Source organism: Myxocyprinus asiaticus, chromosome 31 (assembly GCF_019703515.2).
Source record: "Myxocyprinus asiaticus isolate MX2 ecotype Aquarium Trade chromosome 31, UBuf_Myxa_2, whole genome shotgun sequence".
NCBI classification, from domain to species: domain Eukaryota; kingdom Metazoa; phylum Chordata; class Actinopteri; order Cypriniformes; family Catostomidae; genus Myxocyprinus; species Myxocyprinus asiaticus.
Window position 1 is genome coordinate 20,588,779 of NC_059374.1, and position 27,330 is coordinate 20,616,108.

Consider the following 27,330-nt stretch of genomic DNA (forward strand, 5'->3'; position numbering starts at 1 on the left):
AGTCAGCTGCCTACATTTTCGGATGCAGCCCAAGGTAAAAGTGTTTCAAGTGTACTATAAGTAAATGTCTTATTCACTATGCACTGTATGTACAATTGGTTTGATTTGGTATTTTTTGAGAAAATGCAACTGCTAATGTGGACATGCCATCCATGGTTGCTGGACTACTGTGTATACTGTTATTTCCTTCTTCCTAATATATTAACAATTTCTTCATGTGCAAATAAATTACTAAAATTTGTAAACAGAAATCTGAAGAAACTGCTATCTACCATTTAAAATACACTATTATTTTTTTTTTGTTTTGTGTGAAATGTAGTAAATACAGTGCTAAATAAGAGTTTATTATAATTTTTTTAACAATTTTACATTTATGTTATTTACTATATTAAATTGTGTGATATATCGGCATTGTATCGGCCTATTGACCACCCTGCTCTCTGGATATCGGCATCGGCCATTAAAAAACCCATATCAGTCGACAACTACTAGATAGGCCCATAACTAGATGCCCCAACAAACACCAGCACTTCAAACATTTTAAAGCTGCCTGGTGAATTTATAATATTAGGAAACCTTTCACAATGCCCCAACATACACCAACAATTAAATCATGCTAAAGTTGTCTGATGAATTCAGAATGTTGGTAAACATGTTATACTGCCTCAACAAACACCAACACTACAAACATTTTCAGTCAGCTGTTGAATTTTGGGAACATTTCACAGTGCCCCAACAAAACCAACAATTCAAACATGCTAAAGTTGGCTCTTGGATTTAGAATGATGGGTAACATTTCACACTGTCTCACACACACACCAACACTTCAACATTCTAAAGTTGGCTGTTGCATTTAGAATGTTGGGAAACATATCACACTGCCCTAACAAATACCAACACTTCAAACATTCTGAAGTTGCCTGATGAATGTAACATGTTGGAAAATGTCTTGGTTACTGATGTAACCTCTGTTCCCTGATGGAGGGAACGAGATGTTGTGTCGATGTAGTGACACTAGGGGTTCGATCTTGAGATCCCCAATCACCTTTGTTTAAAATAGAAAAGGCCAGTGAAAATTGGCGAGTGGAATTTGCATGCCACTCTCCACCCTGGACATACAGGTACAAAAGGAAATGGCGTGCATCACTCATTCAGATTTATGCTGAGGAGCCGATAGAGAGTCCCGGCCATGTCAGCGGCCAGTTCAACGCTGCGGCAGGAGAGACACAACGTCTCGTTCCTCCATCAGGGAACAGAGGTTACATCAGTAACCAAGACGTTCCCTGTCTGTCACTCACTCGACGTTGTGTTGATGTAGTGACACTAGGGGTTCCTATAGGAAACACCGCAGGCGCTGAACCATGTCACGAGGTACGGAAGAATGGACACGGGCAAGCTGCTCCATGCTTCGCAGCGAGCACTCAACCACGTTGTGACCTTCCAGCGAGTTAGGTAAGGCATCTCCCTAGTCCCGTTAAGGGGGTAGAGGCACTTACCCAAGGAGGCTACAGGCGGTGTCTTAACTGATTTCTGTTAAGCAATGTCCCGCCGAGCACTTTTCTAGAATTGCGCTGGGATGTGCTCTTCCCTCTCCAGGAAGGAGAGCATTTTAGAGACCACATCCTGCCGAAAGGAGTTAGCATGTGGAGAATACCTCACATGGACTTACCAACGGGGAAGTTCACATATGGAATGATATCTCTCTATCTATAGAGAGGGTACACGGCACAGTGGCCAAGGCAGAGAAAGCTCTGACGAGGGGAAACACAGGGTCCATCTAAGGGGAACCGAACAGTGGAAACTCATCATACGGGATTACCAAGGGGGAATCACCATGCATGGAGAACTGAGCCCAAGCACATGGGCTCACCTGAAAAGGGGAATACCACGAGTACTGGGCCTGGTGGCATCACTCCTCCGCCGAGTTCGTCACCTGAACAGTGCTAAAGAATTAAAGAGTCATCCGGAGTTTGCCAGAACGGGGAACTGTTGTGGACAAAAAGTGCACATTATCACCTTTAAAAAAGGGGAAAGGCACAATGCAAGCGGTACACCCAACCGGCTGCCCGGTCTACCTGCTGTTACCGCATAACACTCGGGTCGAAACCGGGTCTATGTGTAGGTTATAAAACCTTGCAAAGGTATTGGGTGTAGCCCAACCCGCAGCTCTGCATATGTCTGCAAGAGAGGCCCCCCTTGCCAGTGCCCAGGAGGACACAACACCTCTAGTGGAGTGCGCCCAGACTCCCAAGGGGCACAGCAAGTCCTGAGACTGGTATGCGAGGAAAATGGCATCCACAATCCAGTGGGCTAATCTCTGCTTGGAGACAGCTTTCCCCTTCTGCTGTCCTCCAAAACAGACAAAGAGCTGCTCCGAGCATCTAAAGATCTGCATGCGGTCCAGAGAGATGCGCAGAGCATGAACTGGACACAGCAATGACAAGGCCGGGTCTTCCTCCTCTGAAGGGAGCGCTTGCAGGTTCACCACCTGGTCCCGAAAAGGAGTGGTGGGATCTTTGGGCACGTAACCAGGCCGGGGTCTCAAGATCACATGAGAGTGTGCCGGCCCGAACTCCAGGCATCCTCTGGTAACAGAGAGTGCCTGCAGGTCCCCCACCCTCTTGATGGAAGTGAGCGCCACCAGGAGGGCCGTCTTGAGGGACAGAGTGCTGAGCTCGGCCTGCTCCAGGGGCTCAAAGGGGGCTCTCTGTAGGGCAGGTAGGACCACAGAGAGATCCCAAGAGAGGATCAGGTGCAGTCTAGGAGGATTCAACCTCCTCGTGCCTTTGAGGAACCTGTTGATCAGGTCGCGCTGTTGTGAGGGTCCCCCATCCAGTGTATTGTGGTGAGCTGCTATGGCAGCTACGTACACTTTCAGGGTAGAGGGATACAGCCGTCTCTCCAGCCCTTCCTGAAGGAAAGACAGCACAGACGGCGCATCTCTGTGGGTCCTCCCCACGGGAAGAACACCAGTTAGCGAAAAGACGGCACTTCAAGGCATACAGCCACCTCGTAGAGGGGGCCCTGGCCTGTGTGATCGTGTCTACCACCGCTGGTAGAACCATCCAGGAGCCAGACATGGAGATTCCAGAGGTCCGGCTGTGGGTGCTGGAGTGTGCCCTGCCCCTGAGTGAGAAGGTCCTGCCTCAGGGGAATGCGCCAGGGAGGTGCTAATGTCAGGAGCATCAGATCCAAGAACCAAGTCCGGTTGGGCCAGTACGGTGCAACGAACAGGACTTGCTGATCGTCCTCCCTGACTTTGCACACAGTCTGTGCAATGAGGCTCACAGGAAGAAACGCATACTTGTGTAGAACCAATCCTGATGTCATACTGACACCAGATGCGCTTCTGTGTTAACATCCTGAACGGAAGCCTGTGTAAGGCCTTGTTCAGGGCACACAGGTCCAAGATTGGGCGCGGCCCTCCCCCTCTCTTGGGCACGATAAAATAAGGGCTGTAGAAGCCCTTGCGCAACTCGGCTACGGGTACGGGCTCTATTGCTCCCTTCGCCAGAAGGGTGGCAACTTCCGCCCGGAGGACAGAGGCACCCTCACCCTGCACTGTAGTGGAGAGGATGCCACTGAACCGGGGCGGGCGTTTGGTGAACTGGATCGCGTAGCCGAGGCAAATCATCCTGATGAGCCACCGTGAGGGGCTGGAGAGCTCTAACCAGGCCTCCAGTCTCCGTGACAGCAGCACCAGGGGGACGACTGGACTTACCGTGCCCAGGCAGGGTGGTTCGCAGTAAGGCAGAGCAGGCGCCCCACATGGAATACAGCCCAGGGGGGACGTGCTGCTCCGCAAGTCCGCAATGGTGGCCGGTGACTGGGGCAGGCGAGCAGCCCCAGAGACCAGCACACTTACCTGTTCGCTGGCTGTCTCTCGCCAGAGAACGAGGGAACGGGAAGTACTTGCGTTCACCTGATTGACCAGAAAGACTTCCAGCACCTGGCCGTTGCGAGTGCGCTGGCCCAGGGAATTAGGAAACTGCTCTTTTATTGACCATGTGGGTTCCAAGGCCCAGAGGGCACTTGGCGATGTTATACTCACCATGTGCTGGCCCAGGGGCGATGATGGGGCTGGAGAGATGCCCCGGGCCAGACCGGTCAGGAGTAGTTGCCTGCTCCCTGGGTCGCCCGTCTCAGGAACGGGGTTCTTGATGGCCGGCTGGCGGGCAGGAGGTGCCGCCTTCCTGCGGGAGGATCTTCTTCTCAAAGACCAGCGTACGGGCTCCGATGGTGGGGGAGCCGGACCCGGCACCGCAGGAGGACGGCCCTGGCGAGGGGAAGACGGGGCGGGGGACTTCAGAGGCCTATAGGCGGCCGAGTCGTGCTGCGGCAGGATTTGTTTGATGGCCTCCGTCTGTTTCTTCATCGTCGAGAACTGGTGGGCAAAACCCTCGACAGTGTCGCCAAAGAGCCCACCTTGGGAGATGGGCGCATCGAGAAAGCGGACCTTCTCAGCGTCATGCATCTCCACAAGGTTGAGCCACAGGTGCCACTCTTGGACCACCAAGGTGGACACTGTCCGGCCCAGGGCGCACGCCGTGACTTTCGTCACCGTTAGAGTGAGGTCGGTCGTAGTACACAGTTCCTGCATAAGCCCTGGGTCGGTCCTACCCTCGTGTAGATCTTTGAGCACCTTGGCCTGGTGGACCTGCAGGATGGCCATGGCATGCAGGGCAGAAGCTGCCTGACCCGTGGCATTGTAAGCCTTCGCCACGAGTGACGAAGAAAACTTACATGCCTTGGAAGTGAGCCTTGGTCGGTTCCTCCAGGCATAAATGCACAGCAATGGTGCGCTCTACTTGGGGAAGCTCGACATATCCCTTATCCGCTCTGCCATCGAAGGTAGTTAGGGTGGATGAGCCGGCAAAACATGTACAGGCAGAGAAAGTTGCCTTCCACGACTTGTGAGCTCCTTGTGCACTTCCGGGAAGAAGAGCACTGGGGTGGGGTGCGGCCATGAGTCACGCTCCGAGCCCAGAAACAAATCATCTAGCTGTGAACGCTCAGGGCAGGGTGGAGGGTTCCACTCAAGTCTGATGTTCGTGGCCGCCCGGGCAAGCACGGTTGCCAACTCAGCGTCCACCTCATCCTGAGCTCTACCGCCCAAGAGCGGGAGCTCAGAAGATTTGTCTGCTTCCAAAAGCAGAAACCCACCCTCCTATGCTGCAACCGATAACTCATCCTCGTCGTGAGCTCCAAACGAGATATTAAATCCGCCCCAAGGCGGACCGCCTACCTCGCTCGTGAACTCTACTGGGCAGAACGAGTGCATGCTGGGAGGTCCACGGGGATTGAGCCTGCGGGAACACTCCCATATCCACATCCAGATCACCCGCTGCGCTCGCCGATGCAGCCGCCTGAGTTTCAACCCAGGACGGACTGGGTCGGGAGGCAGCCCAAGCACTCGAGACAGATCTCATGGCCATCCGGTGGGGAGAGATAACGGGCGCACCCGGTAGCATAAAGGCAAAAGGACATCTTTAAAAAGACGGCAATCGTTTGTGCGAGCTCTTTTAGAGAAAATATACTCTTTTGGAATATACTCTTTTAATACCTGTGGACTCAGCCGCCGAAGCGCCCAGGGGAAGCACAACACTCAATCGTGCGAGGGTGACCGCTGGTATGTGCCGTAAATTCTGGCAGCAGATGATAAGGTGATGGGATGAACACACACACACATGCACTTGGCTCCAAAGAACAAGTCTGAATGAGTGGTATTCCCAAGAGCGAACCCCTAGTGTCACTACATCGACACAATGTCGAGTGAGTGACAGACAGGGAACATTTCACACCGCCTCAAACACCAACACTTTAACAAATTATAAAGTTGGCTGTTGTATTTAGAATGTTGGGAAACATTTCACACTGCCCCAACATATGCAAAATATTCAAACATTCTAAAGTTGGCTCTTGGATTTAGAATGCTGGAAAAAATTTCATCCTACCCTACAAACCTCAACACTTCTAACATTCTAAATTTGCTTGATGAATTTAGAATGTTGGGAAACATTTCACACTGCCCCACAAACACCAACACTTCCAACATTTTAAAGTTGCCTGTTGAATTTAGAATGTTTAGAATTTAGAACTGTCCCAACAAACACCAACATGTCAAACATTCACAAGTTGGTTGTTGGATTTGAAATGTTGGGAAACATTTCACACCTTCCAATAAACATCAACATTTCAAACATTCTATAGTTGCCAGATTGATTAAGAATGTTGAAAAACATTTCACAGGGCCCCAACATACAACAATGGAGTCAACAAACTGAGCCAACAAAACCCAACAACCGTGTTGTTGGAGTTTGTTGGAGTTTGTTGGTGTTTGCCCTGTATTTTAAATAACTGGGTCATTTCTGTAATTTATTTTGTTGTTGGAGTTTGCCCTGTATTTTAAATAACTGGGTCATTTCTGTAATTTATTTTGTGCCCTGCCTACTTTCTGACCCTGATGGGTATATTTTAAATTTACAGCCTTTATGTGAAAATAGTTGAGACTGTACAGTCATGCATGGAACAGAGTAGTAGCAATTTCCATTCCCAGTTGCACAACAAATCCTCTGGCTGGTACTAGGATGCTGTCTAAACAGTTGTTGGACAGGTTTATGTTTATATCACACACTCTGTTCCATCATCTGTTTAGGCAGTTTCACATCAAACTGTTGGCAAACAGCTATTATTGGACGTGTAAATGAGAATGACTATTTGAAGTGAAGAAGCTGAGTTTGTCTAAAATTACCTGCTAAAGTGACTTCTTTAAATTAATTATTAAGCCAAGCCTTGTTTTAAAAAGTATATATAATAATACTAATATAAAATGAATAAAACAGGTTACCACAGTACATTTTTGTGTTTCAACCTTGAAAAGTTCTTGCTTCAGGAAATATATATGTAGCGCCCCCTACCCTCTTAGGTGTGTATTTCCTAATCTCTGTTAGGGTGGAGCACCGGGTTCAAATACTTTGTGTCTCCTGACTATATGAAATGTCCTGCTCTGATACCACTATGTTTATATTCACAAGAGACATTTTAGAAACAATAATCAAAATGATTTATTTATAGCAAAATAATATTATAGAAAGATAAATAAGAAGGCAGTAAATGTATACATAAAATGTACAGCTCTGGAAAAAATTAAGAGACCACTCCAATTTTTTTCTTAAATCAGCATCTCAACATGTATGGCAGCCATTCCATTCCAGTGTCTGTTGAAATCCAACACAAGCACACCTCATTCTACTTAATGAAGTACTGATTAGGTGATCACCTGAACCAAATCAATTATTTAACGAGGAAAAGTATAAAAAAAACACTGCTGTGGTCATCACTCTCCTCTTGCAATAGGACCAGCTGGATGGCAAAATCAGTGCTAGTAGTACCTCAAAATTAATTGGAATCAAAAAATGACTATTGACCATGCCAAAAGAGTTGAAAAGAAAAGTTTTCAGTGAGGAAAAAAGGGTTCAATTCTGGCGTTACTGGCAGAGGGTTACAGTGAGCATCAGGTTGCTTCCAATCTTAAAATTTCAAAGACGGTGGTTCATAAGAACAAGGTCAAGCAGCAGACACTGGGGACAACAAAGCTACAGACCAGCAGAGGGCGAAAACGACTCTCCCCTGACCGGGATAACTGCCAACTCATTCGAAAGTCACTCAACAACTGTAGGATGACATCAAGTGACCAACATAAAGAATGGCAAACAGCAGCTGGGGTGAAGTGCATGGCGAGGATGGTTCGAAACAGGATCCTAGGGGCAGGGCTGAAGTCGTGCAGAGCAGAAAAAAGCCCTTCATCAATGAGAAGCAAAGAAGAGCCAGGCTGAGGTTTGCAAAGGATTGGACCGTAGAGGACAGGAGTAAGGTCATCTTCTCTGATGAGTCCAATTTTCAGCTGTGCCCAACACCTGGTCATCTAATAGTTAGACTGAGACCTGGAGAGGCCTACAAGCCACAGTGTCTCGCACCCACTGTGAAATTTGGTGGAGGATCGGTGATGATCTGGGGGTGCTTCAGCAAGGCTGGAATCGGGCATATTTGTCTTTGTGAAGGACGCATGAATCAAGCCACGTACAAAGTTTTCCTGGAAGAAACTTGCTTCCATCTGCTCTGACAATATTCCCCAACAATGAGGATTGTTTTTTCCAGCAGGACAGTGCTCCATGCCACACAGCCAGGTCAGTCAAGGTGTGGATGGAGGATCACCAGATCAAGACCCTGTCATGGCCAGCCCAATCTCCAGACCTGACCTAGGGATAGGCATTTTGTTCATTTGGTCTACTCGAGTACTTGGACTAATTACTCGTACTCGAGTACTCGAGGGGCAATGACATGTACATGTACATAACCGTATACATATAATAACATGTCTGACAAAAGTCTTTGGCTGCTGCATTGCGTCTTGTTGTTCCAGTGTATCATCTATTCATTATTATAGGCTGTTTTAAAATAATCTGTTACAAAATGTTCAAAAGATTGCATAAGTAAAATTAGGGGTGCACTGATCGATCGGCCAATGACCAAAATTGGCCGATATTCGTCTTAAATCCGTGATTGGCAATTGTACCTAGAATCAGGGCCAATCTTTCTTGCAGCATGCAGGGAATCACACATACACTTCTCCTCTAATGAATGAATGCTTGCTCAGCCCTTGAAGCATGACAGAGTGGCCATTGGAGGGTGAGTTGTTGGCAATTCTAAGCATTCACGAATTTAAACTTTCAGACATGATGTAATTCACATGAATATGCTGTTTTGTTTTTAGAAATGTGTAAGAATTACACTGGTATGAATATTAATTTGCCCATTTTCTAGGGTCATTACGGTAGTTATTCTGACTCGTTGCACAGTGAGCAGGAAGAGATTAAAGAGGCTGCTAACGGGTATAAAAATGAATTAAACAACAAATAACATGCAAATACAAATCTGAGTACACGTGATGTAACATGAGTCCTAACAATCAGACGTTGTGTTGCGCGATAGAGACTGTTTGAGAGATCAAACACTTTCAGCTTCGCTCTCTATAATATAAACACTCTCGATGTCAGTCAAACATGCACGCTGTCTAGGTGCTCTCAATATGTCATCAGTCACTCATCTCAGCGCTATTCTGTGATCCCAATTTTAATCAGATTAATGTTGGTCACAATACCACTAATAACAGATGTAACTCTTTAACCTGCATTTGCTTAATAATTAGTGATTTGTGTTACAACAAGACGCCAAAGACAGTAAACAAATCATAGATATTTCTCACTGGAGCAGTTTTAGAGCTTGTTATTGATATATTTTTCTTATTTTTGAAAGTATCTCTTCTGTGTGTGATGCTCTCATGGTTTTTGGTTGCCAGTATGTCACAATGACCTTTCGATTTTGACAATAGAACTATTAATAACTGTTTTCAATACAAATAAATGTTAGCAATTCACAATTAATGTAATTTTGGTAATACTTAATAAACAGGTTTCATTTCTTTAACATTAGTTAATTCATTAGGTATCATGAACAAACAATGAACAATGTCGTTTAACAGCATTTATTAATCATAATGTTAGTTAATAAAAATACAATTGTTCATTGTTAGTTCATTTTAGTTCATAATGCATTAATGTGCATTAACTAATACAACTTTTGATTTTAAAAATGTATTAGTATATGTTGTAACTAACATAAATTCATTAGTTCATGCTAACTACAGTAATGTTGTTAAATAGTGTTAATAAATGGAACCCTTGTGAAAAGTGTTACTGTAATTTTAAAGTGTGGGGCATAAACATATAACTGCAGCATATAACTTGCAAAAGTGTGATAAAGGGCACTTTAAGAAAAAACGGTATTGGCTGATCTTAGTGTTACAAAATCGGAGATCGGTATCGGCCTCACACTTCCCAACTCAATGAAAGAATGTGCACAACGTGTGTCTGTCTGTTCTTCCTTCAGGTTACTGTAGTAATCTTAATAAGTGCGCACCAGTTTTTTTAGTGACTGTCTGAACCGTCTATTTTCAGATCGTGCTTGGCTTAACAGGAGATGCCATAACCATCGCGTTTTTAATATGCATGTTAAGTTGAAGTTCAGTTTTGAAGACACTGCGTTCCATGTGCAGACACTTCCATTTAGCTGCGCTCTCTCTAGCTTTTTGAAAAACTTGCCTGCTGTATGCGCGCTGCTTCAGCACATTGAGTCCATTTCAACATGCCTGGTGTGTGTGTGTCTCCCCAAGTGTTCACTCCTGTGGGGAAAGCCACGATACTCCGTATTGTTGTTGCTGTAATGATTCATGAAGCATTCCATTGAACTCGGAGAGTCGGAATTTCCACCTTACAACTGGGGAAAGTGCAACAGAATGCTACTTTATATTGGACTTCTAACTTGCAAACTCGTGCGGAAATCTTCAACTCCCATTTCGTCGAGATGCAGGTGTGTTACATCACGCAAACATGTCAGCACCCAGGGCAGGGAGGTTTACAGTCAGTGATAAACATTCACTTTTATTAAATAATATCCATTAATGAGTCAAAGATCTTACCTTAAGTAATAATAAAACGTGCTTAGAAAACGTATTGCAGAGACAGGTGTTCAAAACACGGTTAATTAAACTCTCTTTTGATTATCTTAATGATAGCATTGCAGCGTTGTATATCAGTTTGGTTGCTATGAGACATTTCTGACAATCAATGTACCCCTCAAAATCACATTGTAATCAATCTCAAAATTAAAAATAAGCTCCCTCTTTGACACATTTGTGTTTAGTTGTCAGGAAATTTTCACTAAATTTCGAATTAAGTGAAAAGTCACATCATGCATGATCACCATCGATCATCGTTTTCATGATCGATCATTGCTGCCACGTCCGAGTACTCATGCCCATCCCTAACCTGAACCCCATTGAAAACCTCTGGAATGTGATCAAGAGAAAGATGGATGGTCACAAGCCATCAAACAAAGCCGAGCTGCTTGAATTTTTGCGCCAAGAGTGGCATAAGTCACCCAACAGCAAATGTGAAAGACTGGTAGAGAGCATGCCAAGATGCATGAAAGCTTTGATTGGAAATCAGGGTTATTCCACCAAATATTGATTTCTGAACTCTTACTAAGTTAAAACATTAGTACTGTGTCATTTTAAAAATGAATATGAACTTGTTTTCTTTGTGTTATTCAAAGTCTAAAAACACAGCATCTTTTTTGTTATTTTGACCAGTTGCCAGTCACGGCGTCCTCCACCGTATTCTCCCTCGTCGACATTCTCGGGAAGGTGCACATGAAAACATGTTAAGCAGGAGATGCTGATGTAAACGCAGAGAAGGTGCTCAGCGGTTAAATCCATCCGTGTAGCGCATGGTGAATGAGTGTGTACGTCCCCACTGCTCTAACGGCTGACAGATACTGAATTAATGTCCACACTGTTTTCCTAATCACCTTTTCCCCTTAAGGGAAGACATGTACATTCTGCAAAGACACTCAAAAGAAAGTGAATTGCAGGCAGGAAAAATGCAGGAAAGAGGAAAATCATAATACAATTAAATTCAAATGTGATAAAACACCTCACTACTGTACGTCTCATCTAATAATTATGGTCTTCCACTGTAGAATTTATCCATTTAGCATCACAGCATGAAAACAGTTGAAAACATCATCACTACTTGCAGACAGTTCAGGAAAAACACACAATTTCTTTTGATACTTGGTAATTATGGCATTTCAAAACACGTGAAGCATTCACAAAGGCCAACGCTGAATAGAAATGAACAAACTCTCAAAATTTTTGATGAACTTTCAGCACATGTACACACACCTGTTAGCACAATAATGCTATCGTTTATGTAATTCATTGCACTTCATTTCTGGATGTCTACCGTAGCCGGACTGTAACGGTGGATAATATAAGTAACCACCGCTATTGACATCTTGCCAATAAAGTGAAAAGAGCACACAAACAAATTATTCCAAGCTTTTTCAAACAGATGTTCCTAAGCCAATCCTTCTGTAGGCAGCCGATGGAAGAATCAGCATCTGGGACTGGAGTGCTTTGCTTTGCGAGTGGTTTCTGATCATAACATTGCTGTTTTAGATCAAACTTTATTTTCGCTTGATTATTAGGATAACCATTAACTGCACACATTGTCCGGGAAATTTTAAAGACATCTTACAACATTTCAAAAGCAAGAATCTGACCACATGACATGAAAGCAAGAAGAGACCGGCTACACACAAAACGCCAACCAATCGCACTTCCGTGTGTTAATACGGCCCTGCCCCAGAGAAATGTAAGTGCAGCGTAGTTCTAGTGGGAAGACTAGCAGCTGTACATCATTGCACCATTAGCTAGGTAACTCCTAGCCAATCACATGTAAACCATTGCTTTATAAGTCTGCTCACAATCTATCACATTGCTGTTTCAGTGTGCTAACACGGCAACCTCCACCACCCCATCGTCACCAGTTGAGTCCCGTCCTGCACGGGTGTAGGCTCCTCGCCCCTGCCTCCTATCTCCGGCAGGATCTGATGGTTCCGAGTACAACTTCTTCGGACCGCCAGATGGGGCTTACGCCAAACAGAGACATTACATTTCTGTTTTATATTCATCAAATAAATGTAATCTAAAACTTTACTCAAATCTGCAAGTCTTCCTGATAGGACTGATGATTATGGTAGCTGCTGTGGTGATACACAGACACAGATGCCCAAAAGTGGCCCATTTTCCAATAATGTAATAGAATTACATGGAGGAGGACAGACAATTGAAGTTAAATGATAAAAATAATTCTATAATATTATGGAACGGTTATATCAGGGTTTGGTAGCCTGTTTGCTGAGGAGGTCAGAGTCGTCAGGTTTTGTTGTAAATGTGAGTGCTTGTTGTAAGTTCACTCAGAGGAGTGAAGGATGGGCACCTTGATGGGGCTATGAGGCAGCACTGAACCAGACTATCATGGCTGACACGCCCATGAAGGGCAAATTAATGAGTTAAATCACAATCAATCTTTTAGCCAATTAAATGTTGGCTTGCTTGAGGTTATATTGTAGACATGCAACTACAACAGTAAACCATGGGTTATGTGACTTTTGCCTGCTTGATGCATTTGTTGCACATCACATGCATCTGTCACCAATAGTTTCTTAAGTAGTATCTTGCAGTAAATTAGGTTCAGCAAAGACTATTATCAAGAACAATTTCTGCTGGATAGAGTTTTTGAAATGGCTATTCAATCTCTATGGAGATTAAAAAAATAAATAAATAAATAAAGTTAAAGTTAATAAGTTCTTTAGATAAGAATATTAGTTTTACTGGGTTCTTAAAGAAATTGTTCACCCAAAAATGAAAATTCTCTCATCATTTACTAAACTTCATGCCATCCCAGTTGTGTATAACGTTTTTCCTCTAAAAAGAATATTTCAGCTCTGTAGGTCCATACAATGCAAGTAATTGTTGCTAAATTTTTGAAGCTCAAAAACATATAAAGGCAGCATAAAAGTAATCCATATGACTCCAGTGGTTAAATCCATATATTCAAAAGTTATATGAAAGGTGTAGGTGAGAAACAGATCAATATTTATGTCCTTTTTTTTTACTACTGTATAAAACTTCACTTGCACTTTCACATTCTTCTCCTTTTGTTTTTGGTGATTCGCATTCTTTGTGCATATCAAAACCTACTAAGCAGGGAGGGGAATTTATAGTAAAAAAGGATTTAATTTAAGTTTTGATCAGTTTCTTACCCACACCTCTCAAATCGCTTCTTAACCACCATAGTCTTATGGATTACTTGTATGATGCCTTTGGTACCATTCACTTGCATTGTTTGGACCTACAAAGCTGATATATTCTTCTAAAAATCTTCGTTTGTGTTCAGAAGAAGAAAGAAAATCATACATATCTGGGATGGCATGAGGGTGTGTAAATGATGAGAGAATTTACATTTTGGGGTGAACTATCTCTTAAAGGACCATACAGATGGTTTTTGTTGAACTTAAAAAGGTTTTCCAGATGTTGGTTCTGAACCTGGAACCGTTTTTTTTAGGAGTGTGGAGGATGGATTTCCTCCAGGAAACATGTAAAAAACTTCTTTCTATAGTGTTTTTTTTTTTTTTTTTTTTTAAATGGTGCTTTCCCTAAATTTTACACTGCAAACAAGATTACTTAATCATTTTTTTTTCTTGTTTTGAAAATATATATTTACTATACCAATGAAACTATACATATACAATATTCATTTAATATATTATATCTTAAATGTACTGTATGTTACATATTCTTTGTTACTGGCAAATAGTTTTTTTCCCCCTTGTTTTGTACATAAGTCTAACAAAATTTTGTTAGATTTAACCTTAACAAAAGAAAAAAAAATTTGTCGATTGAGTTAATTTTTTTTATTTAAGATATAAAGTAGCTACTGTATTCTCTGACAATAAGACTTTATATTTTATGCAGTTTTGCTTTCAAGAAATGTTGTTCTTGTTAGAATGATGGTGAGACATTTTTACTAGAAAATAAGAAATACTGATAAAAAAATTATTTTGCATGCTAATGTACTGTAGTACAGTTTTATAGCATTTCAACAAAACAGCAGACTTTTACTGTACAGTATGTGTGATCATGAACAAAAAAATAATATTTGTTTCCTGCGTGCTGCACCCCTTTCTTTTGAGCTGGTACAGTTTCTGACTGCCTTTCCAACTAGTGCTTTTTTCGCTCTTTTGTTTGGCGTGTTTGTGGCAGCGTGAAACTTGGCTTCACAGATGTTTAACGTCAGGCATGGCCGCAGATTGTGGAGGTACAGCACCTCTGTGTCTCACAAACACTCCCAGCATGCCTGTCTGCTAATGCTACTTCATGAAGTGGACCATGCTTTATCATCCCTAACGTTCACAACCCAGGAGGACAGGCTAAATGTGTACTTTTTAATGGCTATTTGTTGTTCTTTGACTGGGGCATGTGGGGCTGAGCTGGCTTATCTCTACAAATCGAAGTGAGGAAAATTTAGATGCTTTTTTTAGTCTCTGTAAATGTCATGAGGGTTTGAAGGTGTCTGGTTGCTCAACCATACTAATTTGCATTAGGTGTTGGGGAAGCTACTTTAAAGGTGCACCCAGTTTGGCCGATACAATGTAGGTCTTTGACTTGACACTGACACCTATTGATATGGATGGAGCATTAAGCAAAAGCAAAGGTTTTCGTTTGTTGATGCTTAGGACTGGGTAAAAATATTGATTTTCCAATTACTCGTGATCTTCATTTGAACAATCCCACTATACATTTTTACTATGCACAACCCAAACTACAATGCTATAGATGCTTTAAAATGTGACCAAAATGATGAAAAACTAATGATAAAATAACATTTGTAAAATTATTATTTTTGTGATATACCAAGTTAGAAGATCCCCTGTCAAATTAACAGCATCATAGAGAATTTCTATGTGACAAAAATGATGAAAAACTAATGATAAAATAACATTTGTAAAAATTATTATTTTTGTGATGTACCAAGTTAGAAGATCCCCTGTCAAATTAACAGCATCATAGATAATTTCTATGTGACAAAAATGATGAAAAACTAATGATAAAATAACATTTGTAAAAATTATTATTTTTGTGATGTACCAAGTTAGAAGATCCCCTGTAAAATTAACAGCATCATAGAGAATTTCTTTCATTTGTAAACAAAATGGACATTATAACAAAAATATACCCAAATGATTCTGAATTGATTCAAGAGCTTGTGAATCAGAAATGAATAAGGAAATCTGTATCAATACCCAGCCCTACTGATGCCATTACAGAAATGCTATATTCACAGGCATATTTGTGAGTCCATGATTAATTTATTCCTCATTCATTTACTTTTCTTTGTGTAAAATGTTTTGAGTGCATCTTTAAAACTGTAGCTCGCCAAGCTACTCATGATTTTAAATAGTTAAATTATTGTTGAGTTAATCTTTAAAATTAGTTACCGATAGCTATTTAAGGGAAAATATATTTAAAAACATAATCAGATACAATATAATATTTAATGAGAGCATTATTGATCTGGCTCAAAAACAATGAGTGTTTTTAAATGAATGAATCTTGATGGGTGAAAGCATTAGAACAGATACATTTACACTAAATACAACAAAAAAGTAGAATACAGCTCAGCTAAAAACATGAATGAACGTAGCATTTAGCTACTTATTTCACTATAAAAATAAGACACAATGCCACTCAGGGACATCTTACTTCACCGACTGAAACTTGTGAATCGTTTCTTTTTTACAGTTCATTCATTGTCATGAACTGTCCGAACAGCATATTCCCTAAAACAAATCAGAATTTATAATGCTACATGAGAGAAAGGACAGTTAGTGAGAGGGCATTTTTGTGACAATCACATTTGTGACAAGAACACTATTGGTTATGTTAAAGGGATAGTTCACCCCCAAAAAAATGAAAATTCAGTCATTGTTTACTCTAACCCGTGTTGTTATAACCCCTGTAATGGATTCACATGATGAGCAAGAAGAGGCGGGAACTGGCTGAGCAGTCAATGTAAACTTTTAATAAACAAATGAACAAAACACAACATAAAACTGCTTTCCAACATTAGACAAAACAAACACACACACACACACAAACACATACACACACACAAGACTGCTGCGTGCATCTCTCTCTTGAACTGGCATCTCCGGCTCCTTTTTATCCCTCTCCCGGCTGATTCAGCGCCAGGCATCCATCGTTACGGCTCCTCCTCGTCACATACCCCCAATGCCCGATTCAGGCAGGGTAAACCTCCGGCTTGACTTACCTTCCTGGAGGGGAGGTATTGCCACTTTGGCCGTCCTTCCACTGGCCGGTCTTCCCCGCCTCCTGGGAATCTGAGTAGGACAAGGGGAGGGAGAGGGGAGAGGGAAAGAGCAAGCGAGAGAGACAGAGAGAGAAAGAGAGAGTAAGAGAAAATTGGCTCGCCAGTCCCTGAACTTTTTGTCGACTGGTCCTCAGCCAGCTGTGCAGCGGTCCTCTGTGATGCCGGGCAATGGCACTGGACCTCGCCTCCTGGCGGATGGCAGTGGGCTCCTCCGCCTCCTGGCAGATGTCAGCGGCTCCTCCACCTCCTGGTGGCCAGCAGCGGCTCCTCCGCTTCCTGGTGAACCGCTCCAGTACCACTGACTGGACCATACCTCCTCAGCATCGCGGCCCTGCATCAGCGGCGAGGGCTCTCCGACAGCACATCCCTCCTCCTTCCCAGATTTCGTTACCACTGTAATGGGTTCACAGGATGGGGCCATGCCCTCCTCCTCGTCACAACCCCATATGACTTTCTTTTTTTTTTTTAACACAAAGGGAAAAATTGTGAAAGAATTATGTTCTCAGTGATGTCATACAATGGCAGTTTATGGTGACCACCTCTTCAAGCTTCAAAAGGACACAAAAGTATAATTCATAAGTCTAATAAATTATTCCATGAGACTCATGATTGTTATGAAAGCATACAATAAAGTTTGATGCAAAACAATCTGAAATCGAATGTGTTATTTAGTAAAAATGTTTACTTCTATCAGAAAGAATCACAGGCTTGATAAAGTTAACATGAAATTAATTTGATGAAATGATATTGAACCACTTTTTCTCTTTTGGCATAAGCCCCATCTGGCAGTCCGGTGAGATTGCTTCTCGAACAGTCAGATTCTGCTGGAGATAGGAGGCAAGGGGCGAGGAGCCTAGCCCAAAAGGAGAAACCAGATACTACCCACCAGTTCCAGATAAGTTATGAACCAGGTTTTCATGGCTGAAGTTTCAGTCTGGAGAAGAGAAAAGGAGATATGATAACTGAAACATACAATGGTGCATGAATTATGCAATATCCCTGGCATGGATGTGCGGTACCTTCACGATAGGATAAGCCATGCCTGCATTTTCTGATGACCCTTATGAGAAAGGGGGCATGGTTCATGTGATATCCTTGCTTGAGGATTGCCATGCTTGCGTATGAACGTTAACTGTGTGATATCTGTCAGAGGATGGACAACGTTTAGTTTGAGCCCTATGATGTGGTGACGTTGTTGTGCGATCCCTTTGCTGAATATAATTAACGTATGATTATGAGTCCTCCAACGATGGTGAGTTTGTTTGATCTTTGCCAGAGGATGAACAACGTAGCATAAAGCCCTACAATAAGGGTGACGTTGTTTGTGAAATACCCTTTGTTGAAAGATAAACAACATTTGATTATGAGCTCTCCGATGAGGGTGGACGTTGTTTATGGAATATCTTTGCCAAAAGATGAACAATGTAGCATAAAGCCCTACGATAAGGGCGACGATGTGTGCTATACCCTTTGTTGAAAGATAAACAACATTTGATTATGATAAAGAACGTCTATATACTTAGTAAAAAGACCTTGGAGAGTCTTGGAGAGAGGGGCAGGATTTTTGGACTCCTTTGAGCAGCAGCCATATGGAAGGATTGGAAAAAATACTGGGGGGTGTCAGTGGAATGACTTCTAGCATGAAATTGGATGCCGGCCACAATTTTTGTAATGGATGAAGATTTCAGGAGTCTGGTGTTGAAGCAAAAAGAAATGAAAGTGCATATGGTGGAGACCAAAACGGGAAATAAAGGAGTGCTCTGTGATTGGCAAAAGGAGGAAAAATGAGCCCAGGCAGAGTTATAGGAATTGAGTGTGGACTGGGCGAATCCTTTTTGCATGAGAGATTTAGTGGAATCTAAAAGGGGTAGGAGTGAAGGGCTTAGTCCAGCAGGAGGTCCGAAAGTTGCGGGCAGGGGACGGGAAGTTTGCTGGCAGAGGGACATAGTCAATGAAACTCCAGAAAATGAAAACAAGATAGGGAGTCAGCGACTGAATTGAAAAACCCAGGAATGTGCTCGGCTGAGAGAATGAAGTTGTAGCTGATGCTGTGCCATGTCAAATGTCTCAGTAGGGGCATGATGAGACTAGAGGAGGACTGGCCTTTATTGATGATAGCGACAGCAGCGGTGTTGTCACAAAAAATATGTCCCATAATATGCTGGCAACGACGATGGGGTAAACTTCGAATAGCACGGATGAAGGGGAGCTGAGTGCAAGAGTGAGAAATTCGCCTGGCCATATGCCTGCGAACCTTAATCCTTTGAAGTAGGCCCCAAAACCTACAGAGGATGCAGCGTCTGTGAAAAAGGACATGCTGTCTGAATTTTCTGGGTTTTCATTATGGAGAAATGAAATGTCGTTCCAGTGATTTAGTAGCAGGGACCAAAATTTGAGGTCTGAACGGCAGCCGTCGTCAATAGATACATTGTCTGAGAGGGCTATCGTGAGGAGGCGAGAGATGAAGGAGCGGCCTTGAGGAATGATGCATATGGCAAAATTTAGGTGGCCCAAGAGGGACAGAAGATCGCATATGGAGACTGACGAGAGAAAGGATGTGCAAACTGACCTGATCCTGGCTAGTTTATCCTGAGGCAGAGAAGCTTGCATATTCAGGGTATCGAGCACAATGCCGAGGAATTCAAGAGACGTAACAGGGTCCGAAGTTTTTCACTGGAGAGGGGAACACCCAGCTTGTGAAAAAGCTTGGTTAAAACATCCAGAGTGAAACTGTGACAGTCAGGGAAATTGATGACCAGGAGGTCGTTGAGCAGGTGCAGTATGAACGGGAGCTTGAAATTATTTAGAAGGACCCAGCATAAGCCTTCTGACAGTGAATTGAAAATGTGCAGGCTATTTCTTCAACCGAAAGCGAGCTGGACAGCGAAGAAAAAGTTTGAATGCCACATAATTTCAAAAAGGGGCCAGTTGGCGGGGTGAATGGGCATGATTTTGAAAGCATCTTTGATGTCTGCTTTGGCAAGGTGGGTGCCGTGCCCGGCCATGATAATTAATTGAGTGGCATGATCGACTGAAGCGTAGTAAAATGAAAATGCCTCTAGTGGAATAATGTCATTTACACTAGCCATGTGCCCTGACCGCAGAGCGGACATGTAAAAAAATCAGTCTTTTCTTGCCTGAAAATTTGCAAGTGGCTAGGCCAATGGGATTAACTCTAAAAGGAAAGAAAGGAGGAGAACTGAAAGGGACAACAAGATAACTTTTTTTTATTCTTTCTTCAGCAGATCAGAAACGACCGCAGGTTCGGTCAAATTTTTTGTTTAAATGTGTGTGAGAGAGGGGGGAAAGGACACTGACCCGAAATACTTGTGTCAAGCCGCTTAGGAGGAAATCAACAAAAATGGGGTCGGGGTGTGTGGAGAGATACTGAGAGAGAATTAAAACATTGACTGGGGTGTAGGGATGATGGGTTAGAATTTCCTGAAAGAAGCTTCTCATTTCCCCCGAAAGGGATGGAAGAGTCGAGGGCACACAGATTTCGGATGTGGGTCCTTGCAAAAACTACAAACATGAGAGAAAATACAGTTAGAGAATGCACACACTGATTTGTTAAAATTCTTACAGATGGGGCTTCCATTGACATAATCGATTGTGCTACCCTTTGAGTCAAATTGTCTTTCTGATTGGCTGCTTGGGGCTACCTTGGGAGCTGGAGAAGCGCAAAAAGTTTCTGGGCACATTTCGGTGTCTGTAAGTGCTGCAGATGGCGCAAGAGAGTGCCCGGTGCCTGCCAAAATGTCTGATGAGCCTGATGAGCAGCTCTGTGTTGGTGTAGGACCAGTGATTTTTTTATAATATTGTGAAATGAACATTGCGGATTTAGCTGAGAATGATTTATGGTACTCGTAAAATAGTGTTCCGCCATATCGCTGATTGAAATCAGCGATCATGGCCAAATAGCAGTCTAGTTCCTCACTGCGCTTGTGAAAAATATAATGTCTCTATAGATACAGAAAGTGACCAGAAACTCATCATAGGGAAGGTTGCACAGCAGTCTGGGATCTGAAGACTTTAAGACCACTGTTACATCCTCGCAATCCATAAGGGACGGTCGCATGCTGGAGAAGGAAGCAAAAGGGAAGCTAAATTGATGTCTTCCCTTTTAATGATTTGCACTCTGAGCGCTGAGGAGATCGTTGCTGTGGCAGGTGAAACAAAACTCCTACCTGTAGTGAGAGCGGGGGATGAGCTTGCCAGAGAGAAATCTTGACCAGCATGCATGTGTAGAGGGCTGGCTGAAATCGCTGTAGCGAAAGAAGCCGTTTGAGCTGGATTTCAAGAAAAGGAGTAAAGAGAAGACTCGAGGAATGAGAGCCTTGAGTCGATTGTTTTAACAGACTCAGCTATGGTGTGCACGACTTCCATCAACTGATCATGCGTTCTGGATGAAGTATACACATTGGCTTCGACCAGAAGAGGTTTCCTTCATGACTGAGCTCCGGGTGGCGATCTGGATTTTGCTGATCATTTGCGTCCCGTGATTTCTGAGGCTGGTGCGGAGTGTTGAGATGGAGCGCCGACATCGTTGGAGAGGGGAGGCGGGCTTCCCAGGATGTTACAGGCAAGCTTGTTCACTTGTTGCCTGGAGAGAGCAGGGTTGACGTTGATGCCTTTGTTTGCTAACATTTCTATGATCCTTCCGAGAGGGCAGCTATCCCACTGAGACTCTGAAGGTTGGAGACGCAAGGAGCTGACTGATCCTGGATGGAAGGTAAAGAGCACAGTACTGAATCTAAGTCCAGAGTGGGTGTAAGCTCTTCGGGGAGCGAGCTGAATCATCGTCAGATATAGTAGCTGTCAAATGAAACCATGTTGGCACACTGAAACAGCAAAGATGTAGATTGAAGGGAGGCTTTTAAAGCAGTGGCTGATGTATGATTGGCTAGGAGCTAACTAGATAATGGCATGATGATGTACAGCTGTGAGTCTCCCGCTAGAACTACGCTTACGCTTACACTGACCGTTATTCTCTTGTGCGTGTTCATGAGTCTGCAGCTCTTTGCACGAGAGCAACAGTAGTTATGCAGCATTCACGAGATGTTGCATTCAAGCGAAAACTGGTTTTGTTTCACTTCAACAGGACCACCAGCGATATTAAAAACAGAAAACACAACAAGGCTGCACACAAACCAGAGAACAGGACTTACAAACATGTCTGAAGAGTTTGTAGTTGAAGAATAGATACATTTCAATGTCGAGCCATATTTGTTTTAACAAGAGTCCTCCATAAAACAAAACAAAATGAGTTTTCGCTTGAACGCCCCATCTCGCACGTGATGCATTACTATTGTTGCTCTTGTGGAAAGAGCTGCAGACTCCTAAACACGCACAGGAGAATAACGGTCAGTAAACATTTTTACTAAATAACACAGTAGATTTCGGTTTGTTTCACACCAATAATGGAATAATTTATTATACTTTTGTGTCCTTTTGAAGCTTGAAGAGGTGGTCACCATAAACTGCCATTGTATGACATCAATGAGAACAACATTTTTTCACAATTTCAAAATTTTCCTTTGTGTTAAGAAAAAGAAAGAAAGTCATATGGGGTTATAACAACACGGGGTGAGTAAACAATGACTGAATTTTCATTTTTGGGTGAACTAATCCTTTAAGGTGTTGGGTTAGGGTAAAGATTTCTGTTTTGTTCACCTCTCATTTATCTTTTATGACACTATTGCTTAGGTTTAGACTAAAGTTTAAGGTTAGGGAAGTGCATTTTACACATTAAAACCTCCATCTAAGATTCACTTTAAAAACCTTGTATGATTACGATACTATTTCACTTGCTTTTGGCGCCTCCGCTTGTCATATGACTTGGAAACTGCAGCCAAACGTGTTATATGGCACGTAATTTTGGTTTGCAAAAATGTTTGCATGGTCATGTAATTTTCATAAGATCAGGCTGAATAAAATAGCTAGTTACTGGAAAAGCTACAATATTATGAAAACAGAGGATCTTCTGTCACACTACTGAAACATGTTAAGTCAGCAGTGGCGCTACTTTTAGTAAGTTACACCCCAACTGGTGTTGTCTTAAGGCTGGTGCTTAAAGTTGTGTTGTTCCCTGCGTGTGATGTTTAATGTTTTATGCCTCTCAGCTCTGAGGATATAAATATAGAACAAGGTGACTTTTGCTTTTCTTCTTCTTCACCTGCAAGCAAGAATGAATCCCTATTTTGAATGTAAATCATAAGGGACTGATGCAGCCTCTAATTATCAGCTGTTATCAGCAGGCTTCCGGTGAAGTGGATCAGATACACAGTGCTTGGCTGTGTTTGCAGAGCTTGCTGTTTAGGTCCGGGTATTATGCTGTTGAGAGCTGCTGTTGATTGCCAGCTTCCATCACCTTGTGTTTAGATGGAGAGGTTTGATAAAGTTCTGCCCTGAGCCGCAATTAACAGCCTTCCCCTCTTGTTTGCTGAGAGCTGCAGTCTTGTAGCTCGGGTGTTTTGCACACACTACAAACACACAATGCTGTAAAATCAATATGTCCAAACCGAGAACCCAGTCAGTACATCTTAACATTGCATGCACACTCTGACGTCTACATGTTTTTACAAATGCAGAGTGAAATGTTGTTGCTTGTTACATTGTATTTAATTTTCAGGGGCAAATTCACTAAACAGTTGTGGCACTTTTGTGCACAGATTTTTGTGCATAATGCCGCATGTCGTGTGGTTGAGTCATTGCATAGCTTATGTTGCAAGACACTGATGAGAGAAAGATGCAACAGCCAAAGACCAAGTTATTGTCAGTACTTGGTACACATTTCAAATTCAAATGCAGTTTTTGCATTTGAATATAATTTTTTATCTTAAATTCAACAAATTTTAAAATGTTATATTTGTTTTAAAATTCAATTTTTTTTATTTATTTTAAAACAATGAAGACAAAGCCTGCACATAAACTGCACATAAACTCACAATTCACGTAAATTCCCCCACAATGCTGCAAAATCGCTACATCCAAAGCAAGAGTCCAGCCATCTTAACATTGCATGTGCATGCTAACTTCTGTTTTTGCAATGTTGTTGCATGTTACATTTATTTGCGTGTCACTCTCACTTTCTTTTATGCCCTAAAATGGATGGACATGTTATGCAAAAACATCAGTATTCAGAGGATTTCTCATGGGAATTCACTTTACAGTGGCAGTCATCTATTCAGCTTTATCCTTAACGTTTACAATTTCATGATACAAGAAACGAATGAAACATGATCTGAATTGTAATACTATTTTCAGTTTGTGTTTTTAAAGAAAAGAGTGTCATGATTGCATCTCTTACTGAATAGCAAGGCACCAGCCAAATGAGAAACATTGTGTTCTGTAGATGCATTGTAATTACAATCCAGATTGTGATAAGACATGCCAAATGTAATAACATTACTTAGGTATTGCTATTATAAGGCTTTTATCTGTTTTCTCTGGGTTAAAGCACAGGGTCAGAACCTGGTGACAAATAATGTCTCTGTGGTTGAGGGCGAGACAGCCATCATCAGCTGTCGAGTGAAAAACAACGACGACTCCGTCATCCAGCTGCTCAACCCTAACAGACAGACCATCTACTTCAGAGACGTTAGACGTAAGCACTACTGACTTTTCTCTCATGCCAGGGGCATTTCTAGCCTTTAATCAGTTCTGTGGCACAGGCTCCCCATCAAGAACATTTTTTGTTTTCTAGGGGGGTCCGATGGCATGGTCCCGCAGGAGAAATGTTTTGCAAAAACAGCACCAAAGCATTCAATTCTTGTGACTTTGGGAGCAGCATCTTTAAATTTTCTTGGGTTTTTCTCTGAAAAATGCAGTAAATACAGCAATACTAAAACTGCTTCAAAGTTTTAGTTTTAGTGTGGATTTTCACAGTCAATTTGACCTGAATCTAAGCATATTTTAGACTAACCCATCTGTCACAGGACAGATCGTGGTCTAAAAGATACGATTTTGGTCATAACAATTTTGACAAAATGTGTAGTTACTGCATTTTGCCTTTACAGAGCAGTATTGTGTAGCATTGTTGTATCTATGAGCTACATATGATTTCACTAGGTCCATTTTTATCTGCATAACTGTAACCTAAATATATTTCCAAGTATTCACCTTTTTATTGACCCAGCAAATGGACTGAAACTAAACTTAACTAAATAATAAAACTAAAATAAAATTATTTAAATACCCCATGAAATAAAAATGAGAGTTTTAAGGGTTTTACTCTGTGTGTTTGCTTTAAGGTCATTTGTATGCTAGTCCAGTCCTACACTTTGATAAAATTCTCTGTTTAGCAGATATACACACTTAACATTTTCAGTCTATCTCATCTGGAAAAGGCACCAAATATATTGATGACTCATCTTGCACTACACAAACTTTGTACTATCCAATTTGTCCAATCTCGAATGAGAAAGTCCCTCCCCCTACAGCGAACCAGCAGGTAGAAAATTATGGTCCATGGCTGTGATGTAACTAATGCCTATTGGCAATTTAAAATAAAAAAAAAGGGCCCTGCATGTATTATGTCACTTCCTCTTTCACTAGAAAAACCATCAAATGGGGCATAAAACTGTGCTCGTCAAGCCATTTCATGGGGTCTATAAACGATGATCAAATCTAATTAACATGAGCACCTGTTTGTCTATGTGGAAATCTCCCTCCTAAGACAGCAAAAGTTTTGGGCCACAGCAAAAATTAAAACAAGTTTACCGACACCCCTGTCTCATACTGAATTAATTTTGTGCCCTCTCCCTATAAAATGCATACATGGCATTGTTTCCCAGAACATTTCATAATTCCATCACAGATTCCATTGTTTTCAGAGACCATTTCGATTTTACACAACAAAATACTCCAGCAACCCCATGCAAATTCACCATTTGGTTCCTTGGCATGGCCAAAGCCAATCTCTTATAATTTAAAAGAGCAACAGGGCATTGCATTGTTGACAAGGTCCTTTTCAGTAATTGAGTGACAGGGTGTAATTGTGTCAGGCTGATTAGAGTCCTCTGAGCGGTCCATTTAGATTCCAGCCTTAAGATTGTTTAGAACCTCAATGGCGCTCTGCATGCAAAGCATATAATCTCGCCTACTCTGCTAAATAAGAGCCTTGATGAACTGCTAAGTGATGGTCTGACCCATGATCTGAACACAGTTTATCTAATGTGAGGGAATCTCCCCAATCACCTCCTTGTTCCCTCCTATGGAGTATTCTCTGTTTCCTTAGGGATCATACCTTGTATCATTTCAGATAAGTAGACATACATATAAGATAACAGATCTAAAGCAATGCATTTGAGAGGTATTTTATGACATTTATTTCAAATGCTCTGTGCATGTACAATTGTTGGCCTATCTCTCTATGGGAGCTCATATTCCTTGTCTTGATTAAATATTAGAGCATGTTTGAAGTATTTGTACATTTTCCAAACTGTCTTGTTTCCCTTGACACGTAACATTTGTTTATAAAACTCTCAAGTAATACTCAGATTAAAGTATTGTACAGTGTAACTGTATAAGGATGGGCAAGGAGGAGGCGGGAACCGGCTGAACAGTTAACATAAAGTTTTAATGTCGTACTCAACTTAAAACCAACATAAACTAACATGTAGCGCGGCTGCGTGCGTCTCTCTCTCTCTCCCGAACTGGCTCCTCTGGCACGTCTTTATTTCCCTCCTGGCTGATTAGCCCGATTCCGGGCTGGCCATGTGTCTTCACGGCCCGGCCCCACCCTCCTCCTCGTCACACTCCTCCATCACACAACTCAGGTCGGGGAAACCCCCAGCATAATGCACTCCCCTCCCTTCCTGGAGGGGGAGCACTGCCCTTCCAGCCGTGCCTGCCGGCAGGTCTTCCCTGCCTTTCTGGAGCCCTGGGAGAGACGAGGGGAGGGAAAGGTGAGAGGGAAAGAGTGAGGTGGAGCAACAGAGAGAGAGAGAGAGAGAGAGAGAGAGAGTGAGCGAGAGAGGAGAGAGAGAGAAAAACTTGCTTGCTGGCTCCCGGACACGCTGTCGCCCGGTCATTAACTGCTCATCCACCCTCTAGAGGATGCCAGCTCGCTTCTCCCCCAGCGGACTGCAGCGAGTCCTCCGGCCCCTGGCGGATGGAACCGCTCCTCCCCTTCTTCGGCGGATGGCCACAGCTCCTCTGGCTCTTGGCAGCTGGCAGCGACCCCTCCGTCCCCAGGCAGACGGCCGCAGCTGCTCCTTTGGCGGACGGCAGCGAGGACTCCACAACAGCGCATCCCTCCTCCTTCCCGGGTTTCGACACCACTGTAACAGGTAAAGGATGTGCAAGGAGGAGGCGGCAACCGGCTGAACAGTCAATGTAAACTTTAATGAGAAACTCAACCTACATAAACAAACACAGACACACATGCAGCGCAGCCGCGTACGTTTCTCTCCCGAACCGGCTTCTCCAGCTCCCCTTTATCTTGCTCTCCCGCTGATCAGCTGATTCAGCA

At 42.8% G+C, this 27,330-nt stretch overlaps 1 protein-coding gene across 2 annotated transcripts in view; it reads left to right on the forward strand.

The window, feature by feature from the left end:
- The window catches only part of cadm1b (cell adhesion molecule 1b), a 273,986-nt gene that overhangs the window by 162,670 nt on the left and 83,986 nt on the right, over positions 1–27,330 (forward strand). For both annotated transcript variants that reach the window (XM_051665851.1, XM_051665852.1), the window contains exon 3: positions 24,316–24,462. In XM_051665851.1, the coding sequence (XP_051521811.1) occupies positions 24,316–24,462 (147 nt within the window). The remainder of the gene's footprint in view (positions 1–24,315; positions 24,463–27,330) is intronic.